Source organism: Rhipicephalus microplus, chromosome 4 (genome assembly GCF_043290135.1).
Source record: "Rhipicephalus microplus isolate Deutch F79 chromosome 4, USDA_Rmic, whole genome shotgun sequence".
Classification (NCBI taxonomy): Eukaryota; Metazoa; Arthropoda; class Arachnida; order Ixodida; family Ixodidae; genus Rhipicephalus; species Rhipicephalus microplus.
In genome coordinates this window covers 207,388,974-207,414,509 of record NC_134703.1, presented here as the reverse complement: position 1 = coordinate 207,414,509, position 25,536 = coordinate 207,388,974, and the positions used below count along the sequence as shown (strand labels likewise).

The 25,536-nt window shown below is 45.5% G+C and overlaps 1 protein-coding gene across 1 annotated transcript in view; it reads left to right on the top strand.

Annotated features, from left to right (window-relative positions):
* Positions 1-25,536, top strand: part of LOC119172983 (uncharacterized) — a 1,299,788-nt gene that overhangs the window by 903,334 nt on the left and 370,918 nt on the right. Inside the window, exon 36 of the mRNA XM_075893951.1 lies at positions 13,318-13,425. Within this exon, the coding sequence (XP_075750066.1) occupies positions 13,318-13,425 (108 nt within the window). The remainder of the gene's footprint in view (positions 1-13,317; positions 13,426-25,536) is intronic.

The window sequence follows — 25,536 nt, the reverse complement described above, 5'->3', positions numbered from 1 at the left end:
TCACATACTTTTTAAAAACAAACAGCATGTTAGAAACGAAATATATATACAAGAAACATCTCAGCAATGATTCAGCACGATGCACACGTGATACATGAGTTAGGTTTGAGTAAAAAAGCTATTCGTCAGGTGATTGCGCACCTCCAATTTCAACAAACCGAATAAGGCACTGAAGTTAGTTAGGGTTTTTAAGGAATCGTAAAATGCCAATAAGCAATATTCTAGTCTAGCTGTACTATAGTGTGTCATGTATGTAGTACTAGTGTCTGCCTGTTAGGTATGCTGTCATCATGAATATTTTCAGTTTTCCTAATACCTAAAACTTAGTATGTTGCAGTCCAGCTGTTCATGTTTAATAAATAATTGTTTGTGGTAGCATTTAGGTTACAGAATTGATGTTAAAAATTCTGCAGATCCCACGCCCTTTGGGAATAGATGTTATGCGAAACACGCGGTTGCAAGGTGAATGTATTTTAATTTTTTCATTAAGCGATCTAATGAAGTGGAGATCAATATATGTACAATTTCTCGCACACACATACGTAAACAGCCGCATATGTATCATTTGTTATGGGGAGATGCTACACATATGACAACATTAGCAGTTATTTGCAGTTTCGTAACGATGCCAACAGAAACATGGATATTAGCCACACACGAAGTGGAAGGCTGGTATGAAGCATTGGTGTTTGCGCTGGGACTTGCGAGGATGGTAGCCCTTAATACTGCTACACAAATACCTCACAGGATGGTGCCTGACTACAATCGACTTTGATTCGACCTCACAGCCGCATCATAGGAGTGCATATGTAATAGTTATAAAATTTAATAGCCAGTACTGCAACAACAGTTGATGCTACACAAACATTGGAAACTATTTGGAAAGTATAACCGAGGCTGGGTATGGCTCTGTGGTAGAATACCTAATTGCCAAGCAGAATACTAGGTTTGGATTCCTGCTGGGACACTTAATTTTATACTTTGCTTTCAATTTGTCAATGCTGCCTATGTCAGCTTTTCAACATGATAGCGTTCAAGAGCTCGTGTCACGGAAAACCCGCCGCCGGCGTCTGCCCTGTTGGTTGTGAGCGAAAAATCGTCTGTGCATTTGTGACCGAAAAATCAAGTAACCTAGTTTCCAGAAACTCAAAGAATTTCTACTTATGAACTAATGGAGGCCTGCTAATTGCTGCAAAACATAACCCCCAAGTCGTATTACTAGACACTCAACACAAAGCTTAACACACGGAAGTCCATTGACATCGGCCAAAAACTAACTTTTGATGTACAGTGCTATTCTTCTTACCCGTTTTATGAACCACACAATGCCATGATAATTGTACCCTGATAATTTTGGTGGGCTATGTCGCACGAAAAATACAAGGATTATGTCAAATGAATGGCATCAAATTTTACCGACATGTCATCGAAATAGAGACACAGGCTACTATTTTTAATTATAATGCTAAGAGCATTTAAGGTAACCACATTGAAGATAGCTGGTGGCCTTTTTCACTGTCAGGCATCAATTTTTTTTCTATTTAGGAATCAAAATTCTGCCATGTCAGTCATAGTTTACCGGCATTGCAAGCTCAAATAAAAGTGTGGCTCTGAAGGTATCAACACAGTGTTTTGCCAGATCTTCCAAAAAGGCAGTCCTTAAAATTGCTAATGTTTCCATTTTTTGCTATAAATTTCGTGCCTTGCATCCAAACGAACCTCCATCCTACTTGTTTTTTTTTTGCATTCGTGCTCTCAATAACTGCTTACCTTGTCTTGTCAAGTGTTGATTGATTGATTTGTGGGCTTTAACGTCCCAAAACCACCATATGTCTTGTCAAGTGTTCATTGACAAATATAGGACTACTTAATCTAAAACGAAATGTCACTGTAGACAGACATAAGTTTTTTGTCTCATGCAGAACAATACGTTTGTGACATCGGGCATAATGCACTACTATTTTTTTTAAACTAGGCTTGTTTGTTCCTACTCTGTCTGTAGTATCAATATCATCACGAGTAATGGTTTTCCATCATCGCACAAACATTTCGGAGAGCGTCAAAAGAAAACACTCATCTGAGACGCCTTTGATGTCACATAGTTCAACCTTGAATACAATGTAAATTCATCAATTTTTATCTGAAGTTGCTTGTTTTCACCTGGAAGTTTTTGTGCCTCTTTCAAAGTGCGACAGGCTCTTCATGCAAAGCCTTTATTTCTAAAGAGAGCTCGTTGACACTGTCACTAGCTTCGTTCCACACTACTTGAAGGACCAAAGTTCAGCATGAATTTTGTGCCTGAAATCATCTGCTTATCATGACAAACAATTCACAAGAAACATTAGTACTCTTGCTTGGCAGGAGTGCATGCAGTAATACTGACATAATTGAAGCAAGAAATAGGTGTCGAGCCTGTGCAAAAATGATTTTGGCAAGCACTGTGAAGACCACACACACTGCTGCCAAACTGAGGGGAATATGGAGAGCTTTTCTTATAAGTAGGCAGCGTCCAGTAGCTTGGTGAGGCACAGCGCATGAGCAAGGTGAACATAGCTGATGCTTGAAACAATGGTTCAGAGTTTGCTGGGGCTTGGGCTCCTTGACCTTGTCAGGAACTTTCCTTGAGCAGCCTCACTCACATGAAATGACAGACCGTGCCGAAGAATTTCTGCATCGGTGCAAAAAAATTATTTCAGTGAGGTTTGTCTAGACTGCATGCGCTGCTTACCAAATTGCTGTGAATGGCTAGAAACGCATGGCCAACATATATTTGGTGGCACAGAACTGAGAAATACAAAAAGGGCATGCTGCAGTATAAATACAACGAAAAACATGCTGTTGCAGAGCTTTTCGTGTCAATGTCATACATGTGAATTTTCATTCACCTTTACAGCTCGCTCATGCACGAAGATGAAGTTAGAACTTTTAGACGAAGACACCCCCTTTTAGCTGTATCGACGGTGTGTAATTAAGAGATAAGCGTGCGTGAGTAATGTTGTTGCCTGCGATCAATAAATTTGTTCTTCAAGCTGGCCAAATCTATGCACCACTGCATCCATAGAGGCACATTTGCATTTCTGTAGGTGTGACATCCATGTGATGTGTTTCTTAGGTAAATGCCATACAATATGCTCCACGTAAATATTTCATTACGTAAAAGTGCAATACCACTGCATATACATGCTAGTATGCGCATATGCATTCACTGCAGATAAAACATAAAATTAAACGTATACTGACACATGAATTTTTTACCAAGGTAGTGGAGGGCTCTAGAAATTTCGAACACCTGGGGATATTTAACGTGCACCCAAATCTGAGCACACAGGCCTACAGCATTTTCACCTCCATCGAAAAAGCAGCCACCAAAGCCGGGAATTCATCCTGCGACCTTCAGGTCAGAAACCGAGTACCCTAGCGACTAGACCACTGCAACAGGTCTTCAATCTCCCTGCTCCCCCATGCAGGGTGGCAGACCGGCTTTGCTGGTCTGGCTAACCTCCCTGCCTTTCTTTTTCTGCCATTTCTTCTCAAGATTTCAAAGAATGAAGCTTCCTTAAAGCGGCTAACATTTGGACGTTTATAATTTGCCTGAAGTTAAGTTCACTAAATGAATATTGTAGGCTGCTTCATTGTGATCATTGATCTAAATTGTTCTGGTTGGCTAAAAAGGCACTAAACCTCACTTCTCATCAAACAGCACAAGCTGTGTAATGACCATAGGGGGGGGGGGGAGTGGAAACGCTAAGACAAATCATCAATCTTGAAACACATTCCCTCACAATAAAGGGGGCAAGCTTCTGCAATAATGACCGGCAACCAGGATCTCAGCAACTACAGATAGCTACAACACATATTGGTTTCCCAACATGACGTAAAAGCAACAGAATCACATTGTGCCTAACCTGCTTCATTATGGTAACGATGGCGCCACAACGTCATTGGCCTCTGTATGCTAATAAAAATTTACCTTGCAAATCATGTTAAAATAACATTCAATACGACGTCATAATAACTTGCATCCTACCATGTGGTCCAAGTACCAACAAGGTGGTTTTAGTGACGTCGATGCAAGCTAATAAACAACAATCACTTGGTGAACATTATTTTTGATAATATTCAATTGGTATGATGCGTACATTTCAAAAAAACGGCAGTTTAGATTTGTTCATTTTTACATAAATACAATGTCTAATTTTGCATGTCAGCAGCAACATACGCATGCCTTAGGCACGCATAACGTGATGTATAACCTTAGTGTGTATTGAGCAATAAATTAGGCATTGATACACTGCACATACCACAGGTCACTTGTGAGTCTGCAGCGAGGACATAAAGAATTTATGAGATCAGATAAAGCGTTACACTTATTTTCGAAAGTTTCATTGGAAGTTGTCGTAGAACTTTGTTTTAGAATGTTTGTAGACGTAAAGGTATTCGGCAAAGTTGTAACCCAAAAGCGGGCTGCGACGCCCACAATTCTTAAAAACCAGAACAATGCAATGATAGGTGACTAGGGGCGAACAAGCAGTGCCACCAAAACTGCGCTTGAAGGAGTAAACTACTGCTCAACCTAGCGCCTGCACAGCTAAGGTACGGCTATTCGGCCACTCATACACAAAATGTATTGACCCAGGCGTAATTGCACGCTTTGAGAACCACACCTACAGCACGCTGTGTCAAGTTCACGCACACCTAACTAAGCTGAATATTATGGTAATTTATTATTAAACGTGCCCGGTGGATATAAACACGTTTGGTCACACAGGAAAACACATCTACCTTATAGTCGTCACACACATTTAACGATCATGTAGCCATTGAAAAGAGGACGCGTAACATATAAAACTTTCTTCGGATACTTCTTTGGCACATAAAACGAACAAGGCCGCGTAAATACCAACGCGGACACCACGTCATTCTTCTCCATTCTTCTAAATTAAGTACACAACGATCTAATTCAACGCTAATCACCGGCCTACTCCAACGCACGCGACTCACAGACAACGCTTACGGCTTACAGGTGCAGTCCCCAAACGGTGTGTGACGGCATTGCAAAAATATAGCGATTCACATCGCCCGCCGAATCACAGCCGCACAGCGCTCATAGCTTTGAACCCCCTCCCCATGAAAAAAATTCGAACGCGCGTAACGTCCTTGACCTTAGACTTGAGCCTAATGAAATCAGACGCGCTAACAGGCTCGCTACGTTAATAAAAACTCGCGTACCATCTAGTAGCTAGGAAAACCTTAGTTCACAACGTAATATACTATAGCGCTCCCGGTGTTAACTGCGGGAGGAGCCGACGACGCGAGCGGAAGCACAGCAGCCTGGATCGGACGCGCCGCGGCCAAGGAGTGAGGAGCAAAAACCAAAGCGTCGACAGCAGAAACATCCACCTACCTTTTTAGTATGGCGAGCGCTTGACGGTACCAAGCTGCCGATCCTCTCTTGAGTATAGTGCATCTTAGTAACAAGCAGCACCAACAGAACACGAAAGACAGAACAAGCACACTTTCAACACCATAAAAAATCGACTTTAAACAACGCTGCACACGGCCGTTGAGCCGTCCAGGACGATTCCGCCATTTCTGTCCTTCTGACACCACCGATCCGCATTTGCGCACATAATCTTTTATATGACAAGTGAGTAGATTGTTTCTGCTTAAAATTATAGTAAAAAAAGTGAATACAGAAGATACGTTAGAGTGTTTTGCAGAGGATGTATCTTAACTTTGAAAAAGAAAAAAAACATAACACGTATTCGCACGAAATTTGAAATGTCAAAGAGCTCGCGAAATTCGAAACGTTTGCTTGATTGTGTATTTCTTAAACCGATACCTTGTTAACATCTGTACATTGTTTGAGTGATTAGGGTGGCTTTTAAAACAGTGTGAAAATGGTTTTAGATTAGTACAAATTACAGACAGCAAGCAAAATTCGTCACAACAAAATAAGCGTACTGGTTGGCAAACAATATTGTAGCTGTCTTTAGTGAATTTTCTTTAGGGAAAAGGTTTTAGTCAAGGCTCATTTTACCTTGCTTTGAAGAATATTTCTATGAATAAAAGAAAAAAAAACGTTTTTTAATGTTCTACTAATAGAAAGTCAAAGTTCATAGCTCGCCATAAAATTTGGTAACACGTGCCGACTGATACATTGTAAGGTTAACAAATATTTGTACAACACAAAAACTATTTTCTCTACCACGGTCTTGTTGGTTTGTATTTCTTTGCATTAACAAACGTATGATTTATATATACTGTCATGGATAAAGTTTTGGTTGCAATGTTAGGCGCAAACGAGGCCGAGAGCTCTATATGTGTAAGTCACAATCAAGTTGTAGCTCTACAAGCTGCGTACTCCGCCATTGACTTGTGAGCTTGTAGCGCATAGCTTAGTCAGTGCCGGCCTTGAGGCGACGAAAAAAGGCAGCAAGAATGCCTGAACCAGTGCAGAACTTACTTTTAGCTGGGCACTAGTGCTATTAAGATATCCGTTACTGCGGTGGGGCTACAAATGAGACCATGATGTCTAACCAGGAGACCTCTAAAAGCTGTTGGTTATGCTCTATGACCATGTTGCTCATAAAGTTTTGTCGGCGAGTGTGCACCCTAATGGGTGCTTATCAGCCACCATTAGTTGTTGCACCTTTTTTGCACCCTGGTTTCCACCCTTTCAATGTGTGCACCTTTTTGGTTCCGCTTGTAGGGTGCTGAAGCGCTAATAGGGTGCTCAAAGGGTGTGATTAGGGTGTCGGCACCCTTTTTGACACCCTTAAGGGTCAGATTTCGCTTAGTGTGTGGTCACCAACGTCAACGCGGATGCCTACGACAAAAACCAGCTGAGAGCGTCCATTCAATAGCTATCGCCATAAAAAGTAGGTTGAGTATCCATGCATGACAATATTGCTGGCTACGACCGTAGACATGCTAATCCGAATTCGACTCGTGCAGGAGCCGTGTCAAGTGACAAGGTGATCGTCAGCCGTTTGAATATGTGAGTCATTCCTGGGCGCGATCACTTTTTTCAGAAGTTTGGTCGTTTTCCCGCTTCAGATGAATCGTCAGCGCTTGTGTCCATAAAGCGCCAACCACATAACCCTCAAGCAGAGCAGGTATATCGAGAGGAAGCCGATGATACCTTTCAGTCAGATCTTTAGCCTGAGCTTGAGTTGATAAGAGGTCTTCAGATTGGGGAACCAAGCGACAGCGTGTCCCTGGAGCGGAGGAAAAAATCTCCTTGGCTATGGTGAGCGTGACTGCCGCCGGGCAGACGGCAGCATGCGTTGCTAAGCCAAGTAGTCCTAATGTCCCGCGGTCGCTGGTTATATCGAGTTGGGCCAGAGTATGAAAAAAGCCCCCAGGCTTAGGCACCGGTATAGACACTGTCGGTACACGTGATCCGCTTTCAACAGTGGATGTACAAAGACTAATAGTCTTTCCGAACGCCAAGAGTGCGTGGGCCCGCCGTCGAGGAAGCATCTTTTTCAATGTGACAGCCTAGAATAAGAATGCGGCAACAGTCTTCGGAGGCCTCCAATCAAGACCGCAAAATAGTTGCTATTTGACTCCTTGCATAATATGATAGAACTTCTTTTTCGCCGTCATTCTTGGATCAAATCACCTGAACACGCGTGTCATGTCTTCAACACAGGTTACAGTTTCGTCGGGTATGTGGATTCAGACATGAATCGCTCTTTAACTCATTCGGGGAGATCGGTGCTGGTGTATATATCCAGTAGCTGATGACAGAACTCGCGCCAAGAATTCAGTTGTTATTCGCGGTTCTGTTCCCATGTTCACGCTGCATCCTCCAGGAAGAAATACATGCGTCGCATTTTAACCGTGTCGCTATTCATTCAAGGCAGCCACACACTCGAATTGAACTAACCAGTCCTCGATGTCTTGGAGGTGGGTTCAATGGAACGACGTGCGAACCGGCGGGCTCTCAAGTGTGTAGCGTCTAACCACTGTCTTTTCAATACTGTTTGGGTTGGTTTGCAGAGAAGTGCTGGCGAACGGGAACGTGAACTTGTGGGCGTATGTTCCCTGATTCTGGGGCTGGCCTAATACACGGGGTGTTAACTGGGACTGCGATTCGGCTTCCAGGAGGAGTCTGACACATCTGTGAGGGCTACGCTTCAACTGCACCAATCGTCACGCCACATCAAAGGTCCAGGTGAAGTTTATTCGTCGAAGGACAGCAGGGCTCTTGAAAACACGTCGGTTAAGCTTGCTCTCGGAAAGGACAGCGCTCCCATCTTTCTTTCGAGACGTGATTTGTGGCCTTGCATTTGACCCACTACTACGGGTGGCAATGACGCACCTGTTCAGATGAGTGGATACAGGAATAGCGTGGGAAAAGAAGTACCGTCACCCGAAGACCGGCGTCAAGACGCAACTTTTTGCTGGCCTTGTTCGGTGCCTTCCAAAGGTGGTCACCGAGTTCTTGTCCAAGGCTGTCACAATAGAGGCTTCAGCAATCTTTCAACATGTTCTTGCGGTGAGTGAAGAGTATGTATGCTCCTCAGGTTCTCACAACTACTGAGAACAACACCGAGCGTCTTCGTGGCCCAATCTGTTCTATCATACGCGAGGAGCTCAAGAGGCGGCTGCACCGCTACTTCCTACGATGAACTTCATTGCAAGCATCATAATGAACTAGCTGCGCTAGAGCCTTCGTGATCTTGTTACTCCTTGTAGCATCATCATCATTGCATTTAACATCATCATAATTTTTCAGCCACCACGCCACGTCTCTGCCGTTGCTCATGCCTGTAGCTCGACCTGCGCGAGCAACAGATACGAGTTCACGCGCCTGACGTGTCGGGCACGGGCAGCCGCCGCCGCTCTGCTTGAGCCTAGGAATAAAGTGCCGAGATTTGCGCGGCTTCACCTCACGCCTTCACGACGTCGTCTTACATCTCTCCACTCTCGCAACACTGGTGACCTGAAATACACGCCCTTCGACGACCCATCGGCTTCAATGCTTCCACCACTCGGCCCACCAGTACCACCGTCCCACCCGGCCTTGCCCTAGGCATGTTTCATGCCGCTTGACGCCGTTCTCGTTGTGCATGGGGTCGTGGACTAGCCGCTTATGCACGCCATCTTGCTCGACGAGCTTTCAATTGAGTTTCGCCATTTTGCTGTCAAACCGACAAGACCGCAGCCATATGACACCCTGTGCAGGGCGGTGCTCACCTGCTGCGGTCACGTGTACCACTCGCTTCAGTTTACCCGCGCCTGGCAAGTTTCTTTAGCATCACAAGGCAAAATATCAACCAGCCCACAGGGTCCCATGACGGCTACTTTAGTTTTCCGGCATCGACAACTTCTACTTCTGATCTGGTCACAGCTACATCGAATTCTGCACCTGACCACGACGATGAGGTAGAAGATACTCCCACATCGACTGGCCTCACCACCAACAGATGCGTCCCTTTGGAGCTCGCTGAAGAATGTCTATCACACGTGCTAGCCCCCTACACGTTTACCGCGACACCGACGGCACGCGATGTCTCGGCGCCGCCAGACTTCACAACGACCAGCTTGCCGCAGGCCTCGGAGCCTGCCACAGACGTCTTTTCACCTGCTCATCGCCACACTAATGCTGAGACATCACCGTCCACGATGTCTGGTAATCGCCACCCATCGACTATGACAACCTGTGCGTCTTGCCAGCAGTTACTACCGTCTACTTCAACATCCCCCGCAGCTTATGTTCCTGCCCGTGACATGCTCCAGTAGATTTTCCAGCATGTTGCTACAATGACCGAGAACCTGGTGACAGCTTCGTCATTAGCCGAACACCCCGCACCTTCTCTACCAACCTCGCTGGTGGAAAATACCCAGGCTGCCTCGACGAGCAAGGGTACGTCAGCGACCCTCCGGCAGAGCCCGTGGCTTCTACCATTCCGGAGTCCTTGAAGGGTAACATGACTCAGCAGGAATGTATATTAACTTCAAGCATCAGACACCCACTGGTTGCCAGTAGCCCCATCCCGTTGACGACCTGGACTGCCATGGACCGTTGCGTTTCGTGAGCCTAACTATAAGATCTCAATGTTATCAACCAGGTTCTGTTCTGTGAGTGAGAGGAAGAGGGCTACACTGTACCATTATCACCATCGCCGTTCATCATAATCATTTTCTCAGTCACTACGCCGTGGCTTTCGCGCAGCTTATGCCTCTAGCTATGGCTGCGCCAGCAACAGTACGACTTCACGCACCACGCATGTTCAACCCTGGCAGCCGACGTAGCTATGCTTCAGCCTACGAATTAAGTGGCGAAATCGGCACAGTGCCGTCGGCCGCCTTCAGGACGTCGTCTCGCGTCTCTCTGCGCTTACTACACTCGTGTTAAAACACAACAGTCCCGGCTGAATACCACCACGCGACCCACGCGGAAGCCTTGAAACGCCCTTCTTTCTTTTCCCCGCTGTTTTTCAGGCATCTCCTGCTGTTTAACTTCAGTCGGTTCAGCCGCTCCCGTAATATAACAATACACACACGCCACCACTTTCCCCCTATGCATATTTTCTCCGTCTTGTGAACTCCAAATACCCATACGGTCACAGCTTCTACTTGTAACAGCTGGCAGCCAAGTTGGCGAGATGCTTCGATGGTGGTGAAGCTCCGCTGACTTCCTTCGTCGAAGAATATTCTGTAGTTTTTTGACGACATCGTTGCGGAAATTCTGCGCGTCAATCACGTCATTATAGTATTACAGGACTCGCTTGATCGAAGTGAACGGTGACTGTTGTCGTAGATGCGTCGTTCACCCTTTTGTGGAAGTCCGGGTCACACATGGAGGTAACAGGACGTCGGAAGCATCCATTGCATTTGAAGTTCGTTGAAGTTCATTGAAGGGTTCGCATACGTGATATTGAACAGATAGGCGGAAGACATGAGGAGGTCCTAGAGTAAAAACTTTCGGAGGGACCTCCTAACACATTGTGAATAAGATGATGAATAATATGCCGCAGACAATTGCATTGTGTCAAAGTTCTAAACTCAATGTGTAGCGTGAACAAAATGAACGAAAACGTTTCACTCAGTTTTTAGAAACACGAAGGTAAACAACAAGTTTACAATAAATAGAAAAGCAGAACTGAACCATACATCAAACTACGTTTTTTTAAGAGGTGGTGTACATCTCCAGTTACACTATAGGAGGAGCGTCACTGTTATTACACATACAACGTAAAATTCATTAGAGCAGTGCAAAACAAGCAGAAAGTAATAAAAAATGAACCGATTCCATTTTTCTAATTGCACCTAGATCGAACATGTTGTAGTTAGTTCAGTGATTAGGTGTATTTTGGTTCGTCGGCAAAATGAGCTTGTCGTGAAAGATTGTTTAATTTCAGAAGGAATTGAGTTCCACACGGACACACCAGCAAATTTAGCACTGTATTCTTTATAGTTTGTACGAGCATTTGTGTCTTACTCTGCAGTGTATTGTCATGTGACATTTCTCTAGACATCAAAAACACCACCCGGCCTTGGTAAGAATCCTCTTTTTGTCGGTAAACGTCACTTCGTTGTCACGCCCCGCCACGGTGGTCTAGTGGCTAAGGTACTCGGCTGCTGACCCGCAGGTCGCGGGTTCGATTCCGGGCTGCGGCGGCTGCATTTTCGATGGAGGCGGAAATGTTGTAGGCCCGTGTACTCATATTTGGGTGCACGTTAAAGAACCCCAGGTGGTCAAAATTTCCGGAGCCCTCCACTACGGCGTCTCTCATAATCAAATGGTGGTTTTGGGACATTAAACCCCACAAATCAATAAATCAATCAGTCACTTCGTTGTCACAGACTTCGGAGCAAGGCTTCGACGAAATACAAAACAGGCATGGATCAGGTTTCTCTAGTGCACTTTGTATTGCTGTGGCTGACAAGACATGATGTCCTTCTCGTCGTGACATCTCGGCAGCATTCTGATTTACCACTGGCCTTTCCGGTTGTGCATATGATGCCAGAGTTTCTCGGCAGTGAGGCTGTTGTTTGAAGTACTAGGAAGTCTTTATAGCTCTTTCTCTGTGTCTATTGTCGTACCCTCTGCGTCTCTTTGCGCTTGCGTCATTGATACTTCGGCCATTGTTGTCGTCGGCTTCTGAAGTACATAATACTTGAATACTAGGTCTGGTCGGATGGATCACAAGAGAATCTCTCATTGCATGGAGGACTAGGGGAAAGGGCTTGTTCCAAGTGGTTTGAGACAACCTACATGCACTTGAACTCCGTCATAGAGCTAGAAGATGAGAAGACCGGCCTGAGATTTAGAAGGCTTTAAAAATGTTTCGTAGGATAATTTTATCGTCTCCGAAACGTCTTTTTGGGAATGCCCACTGTATCTTTATAGCACTCGCGCGATGCTTGGTTCGAATATGGCGGCAGCGGTCCGTCTATAGTGACAAGCGTGCTCAAGTGGTTAAACTTGTCGGCAGCGCTGAGGTCGTCATTATTATGCACTGCCGTTGAGATTTACATCCAAAATCGATGCCATTGCTACCAATGGTCATCTAATTTCTCCAGTTCTAGTTCCGGCAGTCGCAAACGGACAGCGACGAAAGCTTGGCTCGTCATTGGGCGCAAGAACAAGGACGCACGGTCCTTCTGAATAGCAAAGCGAAGCTTCAACGTCAGCGTGACAGCAGCTCTTGTTCTCGTAGAAGGCCTTCAGTTTCTTGTACAATAGAATCCAGGTGCGAGCGGAGGCACTGGCGTCATTGGAGTAGCCATTACGTGGTTAGTGGGCAGCCGGGAACTCTTCGCCAAAGGTTCAGGGGTCACAGCGTGACACCATGAATCGATGAGGTTAGCGTCGTTCTGAAGATCCTGTGAAGTTTCAGCACCAAGTAGGGTGCATCGAGGTCTGCTGGCAACCAGGCTGTCGAGCAGGAGCGAGAGACGGCCCGTCCGAAACGAACGCTCTTTCAATGGAACTAACAATAAAGAAGTGATGGCTTTGTTACCTCGAGCGAGCGGCAGCTTGTGAGGAGCACTGACAATGATGATGAATGTCCTCTGTTAGGCTGATAAAGACGAATTCCCCACATTTCGTAGGAACGTATCAATAAAAAAAGAATGCATGTGAGCGTGGCTCGTGCGTACGAGTGTCTTCTTCATTAACCCTTTATTCTCAACGGCATCTGTATGTGTTTGCCCGTAATTTAGTACTAATGTTCTTTGCACTACATTCTCGTGTCATTTCTCCCGATTCGGCGTTTTGATTCTTACAGAAACTTTTGCTCGAAGAAAAGGGAACCCGGAATGATGAAATAAATTGAAGCGTAATTGTCGCTTTTGCAGGGTGAAAAGGGTCACGAGGGAAAGAGGGGCAGCGATGGCCAAATGGGTCCGCAGGGTCCCCCTGGACACTCAGGCCCGCCAGGAAGTACGGGAGAGCTGGGTCCCCCGGTAAGTACCGTGATTCATTTATGAATACGTGCAGCTCGTTTCGTGTTTATTAGTTTCGAGAAATTTCAAACCTGCAGGGCAAGCTCTGTACATCACAGTAAAAGTTGGCAGAACGGGTTTTCAAGAGCCCATTTGCGACTCTCGTTGAGCAACTAGAGTGTACTAGAACAAAGGAGTGCCCAAACCAGGTGTTGAAAAGTGAAGCCCAAAAAGTGCCAATCTGCTTGTGGCATTGTGATCCGTAGTCTGCAATGTGTCGTCGTTTTAAGACAGGCGCGCGGCTCCACCGTAGTTTAGAGAAGTAGCATGCCCACTTGCATCTTAAAAGACCCAGGTGCGAAGCGAAGCTGTGGACTGTATATTTTTTAAAGACGATAGTCTTTCTTTGGGACCTTCGACGCAAAAATTTTAGTCTGTCTGCCTGTCTGTCTGCCAGTCTGTACATTTGTCTGTTTGTCCAATCCTAACGGCACCGGGTACTTGAAATGGCCGACCCCATCCGCTGCGCCCACTATTGTTGCTCAAGAATAAGCGTTCATACTTGTGGAATTGTTAATAAAAAAGCGATAATTGCGCATGTCTAGGGCACCACAAGAACATGTATATATTCTGCATGTGCACCTTTTACTAGAAACGACATTTATAAGTAATTTAAGGTACCGTGGTGCCTATCAAGCTGCACTGACCATGCCACGCTTGCACGAGAAGGCAAGAGTTCCCAACGCTTTGCTAAGACTAGACGGTGGTCACACCTACCCGTTGCATTGTGTTCTACACCTTATCACCTCTGAGACGGATGCGCACACCCGTCTCAGAGCCACGCGCTTTGTTTTTCAAAAAAAAACTACCAGATGGCGCTCATGTCTCACATGTGACGTGAGTTGATGCGTTCATTCGCCTCCGCTGCACGCTCGAGGTACTCTGACGCAGCGCCTCCAGAATACCACTCACCGAATTTCTTGCGCAGAACTATAAATAAATGTTTTTTTCACTCTCTTCACGCGCAAGATTATCGTCTTTCGATGACATTCCCAGATAACATGCAGATACGGGGACAATTTTTTTCTTAGTTTCACTTCTACTATTGTATTGGTTTTCTTGTTTTTAATTCTAGATTGAGTTGGTACATGTTGTTACCAAACTCTCTTGAAATATGAAGTAAAAAAGAAATGTGACAGTGAGTGTAATGTGGAGCCGCCGTTCAAGTAGGCTCCCTAGTAAGCTGGCTTTCAAAATTCTTCCTATCTCGCGAGACGTACGCGGCATGGCCCTTCCTATCTCGCGTGACATACCTCCTTGCTGACGCGCTTTTTGGAACGCCGTCTGCATCTGGTTGCCACAACTCGGTCAACTCCGTCAGTTGCGTTGTATCTGTGTGCACGCTTGTTGGCAAACCGCGGTGCCGTTCCTATACGAATTGTGCTGGTATGGGCCCTGCTTTGCGCGCACGCCTTCAAAGGATTGCAAACACGATGGACCTGTACAAGGGCCCGCCAGGCATTTCGCAAAGAGGCGCCACGAGGTAACAAGTGTCCCGTCTTTTCATTTTTAAAGACGTTAGTCTTTCTTGGTCCGCAGAGCCCACCAATATTAATATATCTCAAGGTTTAGCGTTCATAGTTGTGCGATTGTCAATTAAAAATAATTGTTGCGCATATCAGAGGCGGCATAATAACGCTTCGATGTTTTCTATGTCTGCCTTTATACTAGAAGAGACACGCACAAGTAACTCTACGGAATGTAGCGTTTAATCGCGCTGCGCTGACAGTGCAACGCGATTCCCAAAAAGGTGCTTGCAACGTTTTGCTATGATTACACGGTGGTGGCACCTGCCCGTCGCTTTGCGATCTACACCTTATCACCTCGGAGACTGGCGCGCATCTTTCTCCGCGGGCTGCACGCCTTCGTTTTCGAAGATAACTGCCAGATGGAACTTGTGTCTAACGTGCCTAGATACGCTCGTTCGCCTCCGCCACACGCTCGAGGCACTCTAACGCAGCGCCTGCACGATACCATTCACCAATTTTTTTGCGCAGAACATCAAATAAACATTTTGTTCACTCTCTCCAGATGCAAGACTATCGTCTTTCGACGACATTTACAGTGTAACATGTATATTCGGACTATTTTTTTATTCGGTGCTCTTGCTGCCAAGAACAGCGCACGAATGAATAAAAGCCATTGCAAACACACGGGTTAAGTTCCCGCAGCTTCGATATGGGCCGCAGTAACTTATTCGCGAGCGGGCCCACGCACTTGGGTAAGACGACAAACAACAAGCAGCTGGGACAACAGCTTGCAGGCTCACTGGAAGTAGTACGCTCTTGCTCAACCAACTACAGCATAATTTGACCGGCGTTTCAGAGATGTTCGAACGGCGCGTCATGCGAAGGCATGAAAGGCACGAAAAGAAAGAGGAATTTTTTTTGTTTTTGAAATTTGTGGCGCACCGGTGGATCGTAGCGCTGCCAAGCGTAGTATCGCTGAACGCGACGGCATTTGGCACACACTGCGCCTGTTTTCTGCAACTGTTTGAAAAAAATATTGGAGGTGGTTTATTGGCCCTTTAGTAAAGCTTCCTGTCTGTCTGTTCAACTATTTTTCTGTATGTTCATAAAAAATATAGATAATAAATGAAACTTTTATGAGCATACTGTCCGACTATCAGATGGTAAGTTTGGCGCATTTAACAGCGAGTTTCAATTATTGATGTAAATGAGGACATCTACATTGGCTCGGTAAACTTTTTCTTTCGTTTATGTATTGAAGCACCGCAAAGTTATATATGCTAACGTAATTTTTTGGTCGATGTGACGCCTGTATGGTGTATTTTGGTGGGTGAGTTTGCAGCACCACTGTTATATTGTGGGAGAATACTCCAATGCTTCGCCCAATACCCGGATTCCAGTCCCTCCCAATCCTCGATATTTTTTAAGAAAGAACTGTGAGGCGCTGCTTCCTTCGTTTAGTGCCTGTGTCATCATCGACATAATATGGAGTGAACGGGGACGAAGCAGAGTGAACGTCGAGCACAGCGTGCTTCCTGTGTTTGCTTCTGTAATACCTCGCGCCTGCTCACACTTTTTGTGATAACTCAACACATGCGCTTTACCTATAGAGACTGGCCTGCAAGGCTTTGAAGAAGAGACCTGCGTTGGCAGAAGTTACACTTTTTAAAAGCGAAGCAGCTTATGGTCGAGCTCAATCTGGTGTGTCCGACCACCCTTACTGTGCAAGCCCGAAAGCTGGCGCAAGAATTGCCAGAACGCGCTGGCGCGTTAGCGCGTTGGGGCCTGTGTAAGGGGCTTGGTAAGATGTTGTGGCCTCTCACCCTTCCACTCTCTAAACAATCATGTGATGGCTCTCAGCAATCAGGACGTCGCGGAACGAGATTGTGCAGTCGCGCGATGAACACATGTTTTCCCACGTGGCGTGTCAGTGAGTGAATAAACGTTTATTGGGTCCAGCAATACGCGATGAAACGTGCACCCGGCTGATCACTTTTCGGGACTGGCAGGTCTAGCCTGCTGTCGCGATTATGGGCACGCTGGACGGCCAGGATTTGGTCTTCATAAGCGGGACTTTGCAGGAGTGCGTCCCACGCTTCCTTTGTTAACACCGACAAGAGTTTGGGACGAGTAACAGCATCAAAAACTACAGTGCATTCATGTTATGCTCCGCTTGCAAACACGCATTAACATCTCGCAAGGCACCCGTGATGCCCCAAACTTCAAACTGATCCTTGCACTGCTTGGCGTCCTGCTCGTGGTTTCCTTTAGTAGGAGACGGTTTGTCTTTTGTAGCGTGGGTAAGTGAAACCCTTCAGGAGATTCGCAGGTTTTTCCATCTTGTATTCCGGGCTTAATTTCGCCCTCAATGAACAGGTTTTAGAGCGCTACTCTTTCGTCCATTGATCGGCAATAATGTCGTCGTATTCGGCAGGGCGAACGAGTATGAAAGACATTCAATGCAGAGGATGGAAGACAGTGATAGCGGGGTGACTAGGAGGGTACGACAGTGGCGAGACATCTCAGTACTGCTCAAAATCATGCGGATCACTTCATCACAAAGGGATCCACTAAGATATGGGCCTCTACCAATACCATATGTAAAAAAAACTCACAGCATATCCATGGAGTGAACCACCACGATTGGGGCGAAGTGTTCGTTCGTTTGTTCGCCCGCCTTCCTGTCTGTCTGTCTGCCTGTCCACCTGTCTGTCTGTCTGTCTGTCTGTCTGTATGTCCACCTGTCTGTCCGTATGTCCGTCCGTCCGTCCGTCCGTTCGTTTGTCCGTCCGTCCGTCCGTCTGTCTGTCTGTCTGTCTCTGTCCATCTGTGTGTTTGTGTCTGCATCTTTCATTCTGTCTTTGTGTACCTCTCTCTGTCTGTCCATTGCTCTGCTTGTGTCCATGTGTCCGTCCATCCGTATATCCATGTGTTCGTTCGTTCACCCTCCCGTCCATCTGTCCATCTGTCCGTGATTGTGTCCAGTGGCGGACACAACGGGGCACGTGGAAGCAGGGGATTCAAAGCCCTCCTGAAATTTCTGGCATAATTCAACGAGTGTCGGGTCGCAGACGAGGCCTTGGAGAGGCCTACCTTCTGTGCATATACCAAGCGTTCCTGATGATCCACATCAATTACGTGTCTTCTGTCCACAACTGAATGAAGGTGGAAAAGAATAAACTAAGCACACTCATGAGCAAAAGCACTAAACAAGTATACCTCAAAACTCGATTAATTCCCGTCTCGACCAACTAGGCATGCACAGCAACATCGATGAAGTGATCGAGGCCAAGACCATGGCCCAAGTGATCTGGCTGTCCTCCTCCAAGGCAGGCCGCCAACTTCTAAGCGAGGCTGGTATATCCCCACATCCCTACATTGAACGCACAATAAGGCTCCCCAAAGCTGTATGCGCTACATACATGACAACCCCATTTTCGCGAAATGTTCGCCCGAAACACAACAGAGGCATATGTCTGGCCCGCGCTTTAGCGATCCACGACCGTACCGCTACGAATAGCAACTCTACCGTCTTCGTCGATGCGGAGGAATACAGCAACTCCTTCACCTTCTCACTCACGGTAGTAGATGATGACGGAGCCCTACGCTCAGCCGCTTCGATTAGGCTAGCAACGAGCGTCATAGCCTAGCAGGTTGCTATAGCTTTAGCGATGGTCAACCCCTCACAAACCTGTCTTCACACACTCTCGCGCCACCATTCGTGCTTACGAAAGCGGCCACATAACGCGAGAAGCAGCCCACATTTTACAAACACGCAAGTGCACAGGCTTGCACTACCTTTCTTGGTTCCCTGGCCACGTGGGCAAAGACGTGAACCCACAGCAACCCAACCTCAACAAAATTGCTCATGATCAGCGCGAGAGCTGACCCGCCGTGACGATCAATCACCAACGAAGAGCGGCAGCATCAAGCACCAACGAAGAACACATTTTTGGCTTATCCGCCATACTTCACTTGCATGCGAGTGCACAATATATTGGTACATCCCTTGACCGTTCCTTAACGACTAAATGCAATTCGATGTGTCTGACAATGAAGGTGCAACACAGGCAATAGTACAGGTTACACATAATTGTAGAATTGCCTACAAACATACTTATCATGTAACTTAAGCTGATAAATATCTTCAGTATCAGCAGTGATACTTGCTTTCGTTGTTTTACCGGAGAAATTGCAATTACAATAGATTTGTAACGTGAATTTTGATTCGTGCCGTGAAAGTATATGTGTTTCAGTAACAAAGGCTTTTTCGTGAATCTTTATGCACATTTCTCTTTAAATTAATTTCTTTCGACTCCTGTATTAGCCCTACAAAAAGGACTGACACAACCAATAAATGAAGTAAAATAAAATAAAAAGATAGTGGAAATACACCTGATTGATTTCTTGATACGTAGAGTTTAACATCCCAGAACTACGATATGATTATGAGAAACGCCGTATTGAAGGGATCTGGAAGTTTCAACCACCTGGCGTTCTCTAACGTTCACCCAAATCTGAGCCCACAGGCCTACAACATTTTCACCTCCATCGAAAATGGAGCCACCGCAGACGTAATTCTAACCGGCGACCTGGTGGTCATAAACCAAAATCAGCGTAAAAATGCAGTGTGGGCAGATGTAGTGAGAACAAGTTTTATTGTAATTAGTGTGGCAACCAGTGCTAGAACAAGAAACCTAATGCTTAAAAATATATCACAAACTATATTTGTATACTGGTTCGCTTTATCTGTTCGTCCCTTTACATTTGCATGACTAGAACAACACGACAAACGATTATTGTAACTATAGTGACATAACGCACACCAGAATCCAGCAATTGTCTACCGTGTCGCCTCGAGCAATAGCTATTCGTTGCCGAGACTAAGAAATAATTATGATAAGTCCACTTTTAACTTCTCTGCCACACAACTACGAAACTAATTACAATGTCATAATAAGACTCTAATATTTTCACACATTCAACTTGCATACAGCATAACTTTTTCGTTATCACCCCTTTTTAGCCCTATTTATAATCAACTCGTGACAGCATTATGATTTTTAGTTTCAGTGTTTAGTTTGTGTTAATATATACCTGAATTGTATATAGATTTTTACTCATTCCTACTGCGAAGTCTTCTGTACAGTCTCTTGACTTTGGGAACTCCCTCTATATCTGTACAATCCCCAACTGTAACTACCAGTTGTGTGGAAATGAATGATTGAATGATTTATTGAAACAATGAACAGAATAGAGAAACTTGAGTTGATATGTTCATATGTAAATTAAAGACAAAATACATAGTAACCAAAATTTTTTACAACAAATGAAATAAACTGTGTGAAAGCAATGTTTGTCACCGCAAAGAGCCGCATGAGGTACCGAAATAGTGTTGATTATCTTCTTCACTTGAGACGAAGATTGACACAAGCACAGAGCAGCGGTTTTGTGGTAGTCACACATGTGGGATCTTAAATTTTCGAGCGCGTTTTTTTAACACGTCAACGGAAAGACGAAGATGAACAATGCACGAAAGATTTGGTAAGTCCCCTTGCCTGAACTTTGTTTTTAAAGAAGTGCACACGTTTTGCAGAGAAATCCCTTCTGATATTTGGAATACTCCAGCCAGGCAAAAATTTCTAGCCAGGTAAGCTGGAACTTCAATTAGTGCGTACTAACCGAGAGAAAGGTGTAGTTAGCGCCTGGTTTCTATGGAGTCATTAGCAAACCTCGTCTAGTGTTCTCGTCTGGCAACTCCTGGCGTACTGGCCCATTAAACACGTCAAGAACAATGTCATTATCAGGAATCACAGTTTCCGTGCATGCATCGTTGGCTTTCAAGAGTTCTTTAGGCACACTAGACGTATTCAGGCAGTGCCGAACGACAGCTGGGAACAGTTTTTCCACCTGCTGTAGCCTTTTCGCCAGTTGTTGAGTGAGCACCGGAGCAGGCACCACCCCTCGAGAAATAATCATCAACCGTTACTTTATGGCGTTTAGGCGCAACCACCGAGTCCTATAGATTGCTGCTGATAGGCGCACAACACGAACTGCCCAACAATACGTGTAGGCAGCGTATTTCAAAGGAGTGTCTTCGCGTTGCTATGAAGCAACTCGCTCAGAAACGTTGCTGTGGTCACACTGATGCGAGTAACAAAAACTTTAGTGACAAAACATGTCAGCTAGTAATTTTCTATATTCAACACTACTGTTCGTTTCTCGCCTAGTGGTAAGTTCTATTGCATTGTGATTCCATACCTTCATACCCTAAACATATATGAACGCGAGCGTGTTGATTCCAGCAGTGATGTTCAAGCGACTAGCATCAGAATGGCGAAAACAGACAACCGACCGGCACGGATGGCGCACAGTACAGCGTAAGTAAGCTCGTGCTGCATGCGATGGCAGTTATCGATAGAGTCCACGCGTTCTGAGAAAGGGTGCAGAGATCTCGGAAGAAGATCGAACAGAGTTTATTCCTTCATCACCAGTGAACTGATCACTCCAGGTTTTGTGTGTTACGAAGCTGCTCTTGTTCGTGCCGGCGTGAGTGCTGCAAACATGAATGCACGTACTAGTCAGAACAGTGCACACATTGCACATCTATAGGCTGTGCGGCGAAATATACTGTAGAGTTTTGAATCTGTTGAAGTAAAGGGTATTGACGGCTGGATGCTTGCAAACAACGGAATACACCTTGCCGCAACGCTATTATTTCAGAGGGCTGAGCGAAGAAGGCTAAGAGAGAGAGAAAAAAACAATACCGTGTTTTATATATATATATATATATATATATATATATATAAATATATATATATATATATATATATATATAAATATATATATATATATATATATATATATATATAGTAAGGAAAGAAGTGCATGCTTAAGGCCTCGTTTTTCCGTGGTTTGCACAATAATAATAGAACTAACAGACAATAATGCCAAGGAAACTATAGGGGAAGAAATTAGATCGAATTGTATTGTAATTATGAAGAAAGAAAAGTGGGTGACAAGATGACTTGCCATGGGCAGGATCCGAACATGCGACCTTCGAGAGACGCGCTCGATGCTCTACCACTGAGCTACCACGGCAGCTATCCCCCCAGCCACTTTATTGTGTTTATATGTGATTAGAAGCGTGTATATATATATATATATATATATATATATATATATATATATATATATATATATATATATATACATATATATATTTATATATATATATTTATATATATATATATTGCAGACTTCGTGGCGTTAGGTTTGTATACGAGGGACTATTGGTCAGCTGCCCACTCGTAATAAGTTCACGTGCTACGTGATGCCAAACAGGCTCAAAAGAGTGTGCCACACTCGCCGCCATGTCTACTGGTGGCGCTGACTGACAATCCCACGTTGCCGTGGTCGCTCAGTGGTAGAGCATCGAGCGCGTCATTCGAAGGTCGCAGGTTCGGATCCTGCCCATGCCAAGTTATTTCACTCACTTTTCTTTCTTCATATTTACAATAAAATGGAAGACGAAGAAGTGTGTTTTGAATAGGAGCTACTTCTGCTAACTCCGGCGTATTTCAGTTGTAATTTAAGTCTGTTGATCAGTTTTCGCTGCTCCCTTGGATGGGATAGATGTAGACCACCCCGGGCGCCTGCCGGCACCAGCGGCGTCAGCGGCGGCCGCCTCCAGGAAGCGGATGGGACAAGCGAGTGACAGCGACAGTGAAGATACTCATGCTTACTATCTCAGCAGTGAGGACTTTTCAGATGACGGTTTCCAACCTGTGCTCAGCCGCAAATCGAAGATGAGGAACATGAGGACATCCTCATCCTCAACTATTCAAACTGTAAGTGAAGCGGCAAAATCGAACACTTATACCATCCTGTTTCTGCCTGCGTTTCCTACCGTCAGCATGAAACGCCTTAACAGACAGTGTGTGTCGAGGTCTCTGGAAACGCTCGTGCCAAATGAGATCACGGACATAAGAGTGAACGCCAGAAAGAATATACTGGCTGTGGACGTTTTGCACGCAAGTGCGTTGGGCGTTCTGCGCATTGTAACTGACTTGGACGGCAACCAGGTGCGCTCTCATGTTCCCTTGGGATGTGATGTAGTAACCGGCGTGATCTACGACATAGATGTTGCTATTTCCAATAATGACTTACAATTTCTTGTCAAGTCTGCAACTGATACTCCAATTGTTGATGTCACCCGGCTGGGCAAGTCTCGCTGTGTGAAGATTGCGTTTAAGAGCACATCACTCCCCTCTCATGTGAAGGTGGGGTACTTCAGACATGCTGTGCGGCCTTTCATTCCGAAGCCTCTCCAGTGCCGTAAATGCATGAAACTTGGACATGTGAGCAGCGTCTGTGAGAATTCGGTGGTATGCCACCGCTGCGCCGAGCCCCACGAAGCGGATAAGTGCGTCGCAACTGTCAAGAAACGCTCTAATTGCAATGGATCCCATGAAGCCACATTGAAGGACTGCCCGCGGATTCAAAAGGAAATTGCCATTTTGAAGGAGATGGTGCGCGATCACTCATCTCATCGAGAAGCCGCAGCTGAAGTCAGAAGGCGTCGTTCACGTCGACGTCGGTCTTCAAGGACGCCCGCTACCTCCTCGACACGTTTGCCAGATCCCTCATCAGTACCACCTCCTTTGCCTCCCAAACCACATGGCGTGGGAAAGGCTGTAAAAAACAAAGCCAGTCAGCATACCCTAACTGCGACAGAGTGGCCTGCACTTCAAAAGGAAGCAGCATCAAGCGAACCGAAGGAGTTTCATGACGGCCAGTCCGCGATCCCGGTTCTAGATCTTTCCAACCAAGACAGGCAAGTGACTACTATCGTGCAATAATTAATTGCACGATTCGCACGCTACTGAGCAGCATACAATCTCCGTCTGCTAAGAGTGCACTGCAAATACTAGATGCACTGAATCCAGTTCTTGCTAACTTTGTATGAGCACAATGGCTCAACAAAATTTCATCTTCCGCACTGAAGTTAAAAGTGCGTCGATTTTTCAGTGGAATGCCAGAGGCATGAAGTCCCGTATCTCGGACTTTCGCCAATTTGTCCAGGCCAATCAATTCCCTATACTTGTCATATGTGAACCAAACGTATCAACGCCTTATAGATTGTCCGGTTATGAAGCTTTTTGTTCAGCCGCTTGCGAAGAACGAAGCAAAGTAATTGTTTACATTCGCACAAACTTGACTTATCTTTCGCACCCAATAAGTTCAAATGACGACAATCAGTACGTTTGTCTTCGTGTAAAGAAGAATGCAGTTTCGTTCACGCTTATTGGTGGATATATATCTCCGTCATCGCGATTTGACTGCTACAGAATAAAAGACATCCTAATGAGGACCGATGGGCCTTGGATTATCACCGGTGACTTCAACGCCCATTACATGCTTTGGGGGAGCACTAGGATGAATGCCAGGGGCCGGAACGTTGTTACATTCGCTTCCAATTACGACCTTTCCATCATGAACGATGGTACCCCCACGTATCTGCGGGGTCTCACGTATGGCAGTTGCCTTGACCTGACATTGGTGTCACGGTGCTTCTCTCACAAAGTTAAATGGTTTTGCAATATTGAGACTCATGGGAGTGATCACATACCCACCTGCGTGACGATCGATGGTATCATAAAGAATTTCTCTTCCGCTGTTGTAATTGGCACTGACTGGTCAATGTTTACATCGCGTGTTGAGGACGCTTGCCAAGAAGGCCTCACCTGCAGCCTGGAAAATACCATAGTGGAAGCTATGCAAGCGTCCAATTGTAAATTACCATTTTCGTCTAAAATAACATAGTTTGACATCGAACTGGAAAGATTACGAGCTATACGAAGGCGTGCTGAACGACGATACAGACGCACAAATACAAGTTACGATCTAAGGGAAGCAAGGCGGCTCCAGAAAAAGATTCAACGACGCATTTACAAGCTGGAGAGCGAACGCTGGAAAACATTCTGCGAATCTCTAGACCCTCATAAACCGCTGTCATATATCTGGAGAACAGTTCGTGGTCTTCGCTCCTCTCCGCAACAACGGTACCCTTTTAAAGCTTTGGCACTCCATCATGGAAAAACAGAACTCGAGGTGGCTGAAGAATTTTGCACAAGAGTTGCCGGGAAGATTATGAACGAGAGCATCGACGCCATGATCGTTCCTGAGACGCGATTACCAGAAATGGACATTCCATTCACCATCGAAGAACTGGAAGGTGCTTTAGTCGCTTCTAAGCGCATATCATCGCCAGGTCCTGGTGGTATTTCTTATAGTGCGTTGGGACACCTTGGACGAAAAGCCAGAAACGAACTTTTAACATGCTCCAACAACTCCTGGCCCAGCGGCAGTGTTCCCCGAGAATGGAAAATAAGTCGATTAATACCACTTTTGAAATCAGGAAAATCACCACTGAGCTTGACAGCGTATCGCCCTATTGCCCTCGCAAGCTGCCTCGGAAAAGTGATGGAAAGAATGGTTCTATTTCGTCTCGAGTGGTACTTGGAACGATACACCAAATACCCTTTTTGCATGGCAGGCTTTCGTCGAGGCCGCTCCTCCATCGACTGTGTGCTTGATTTAT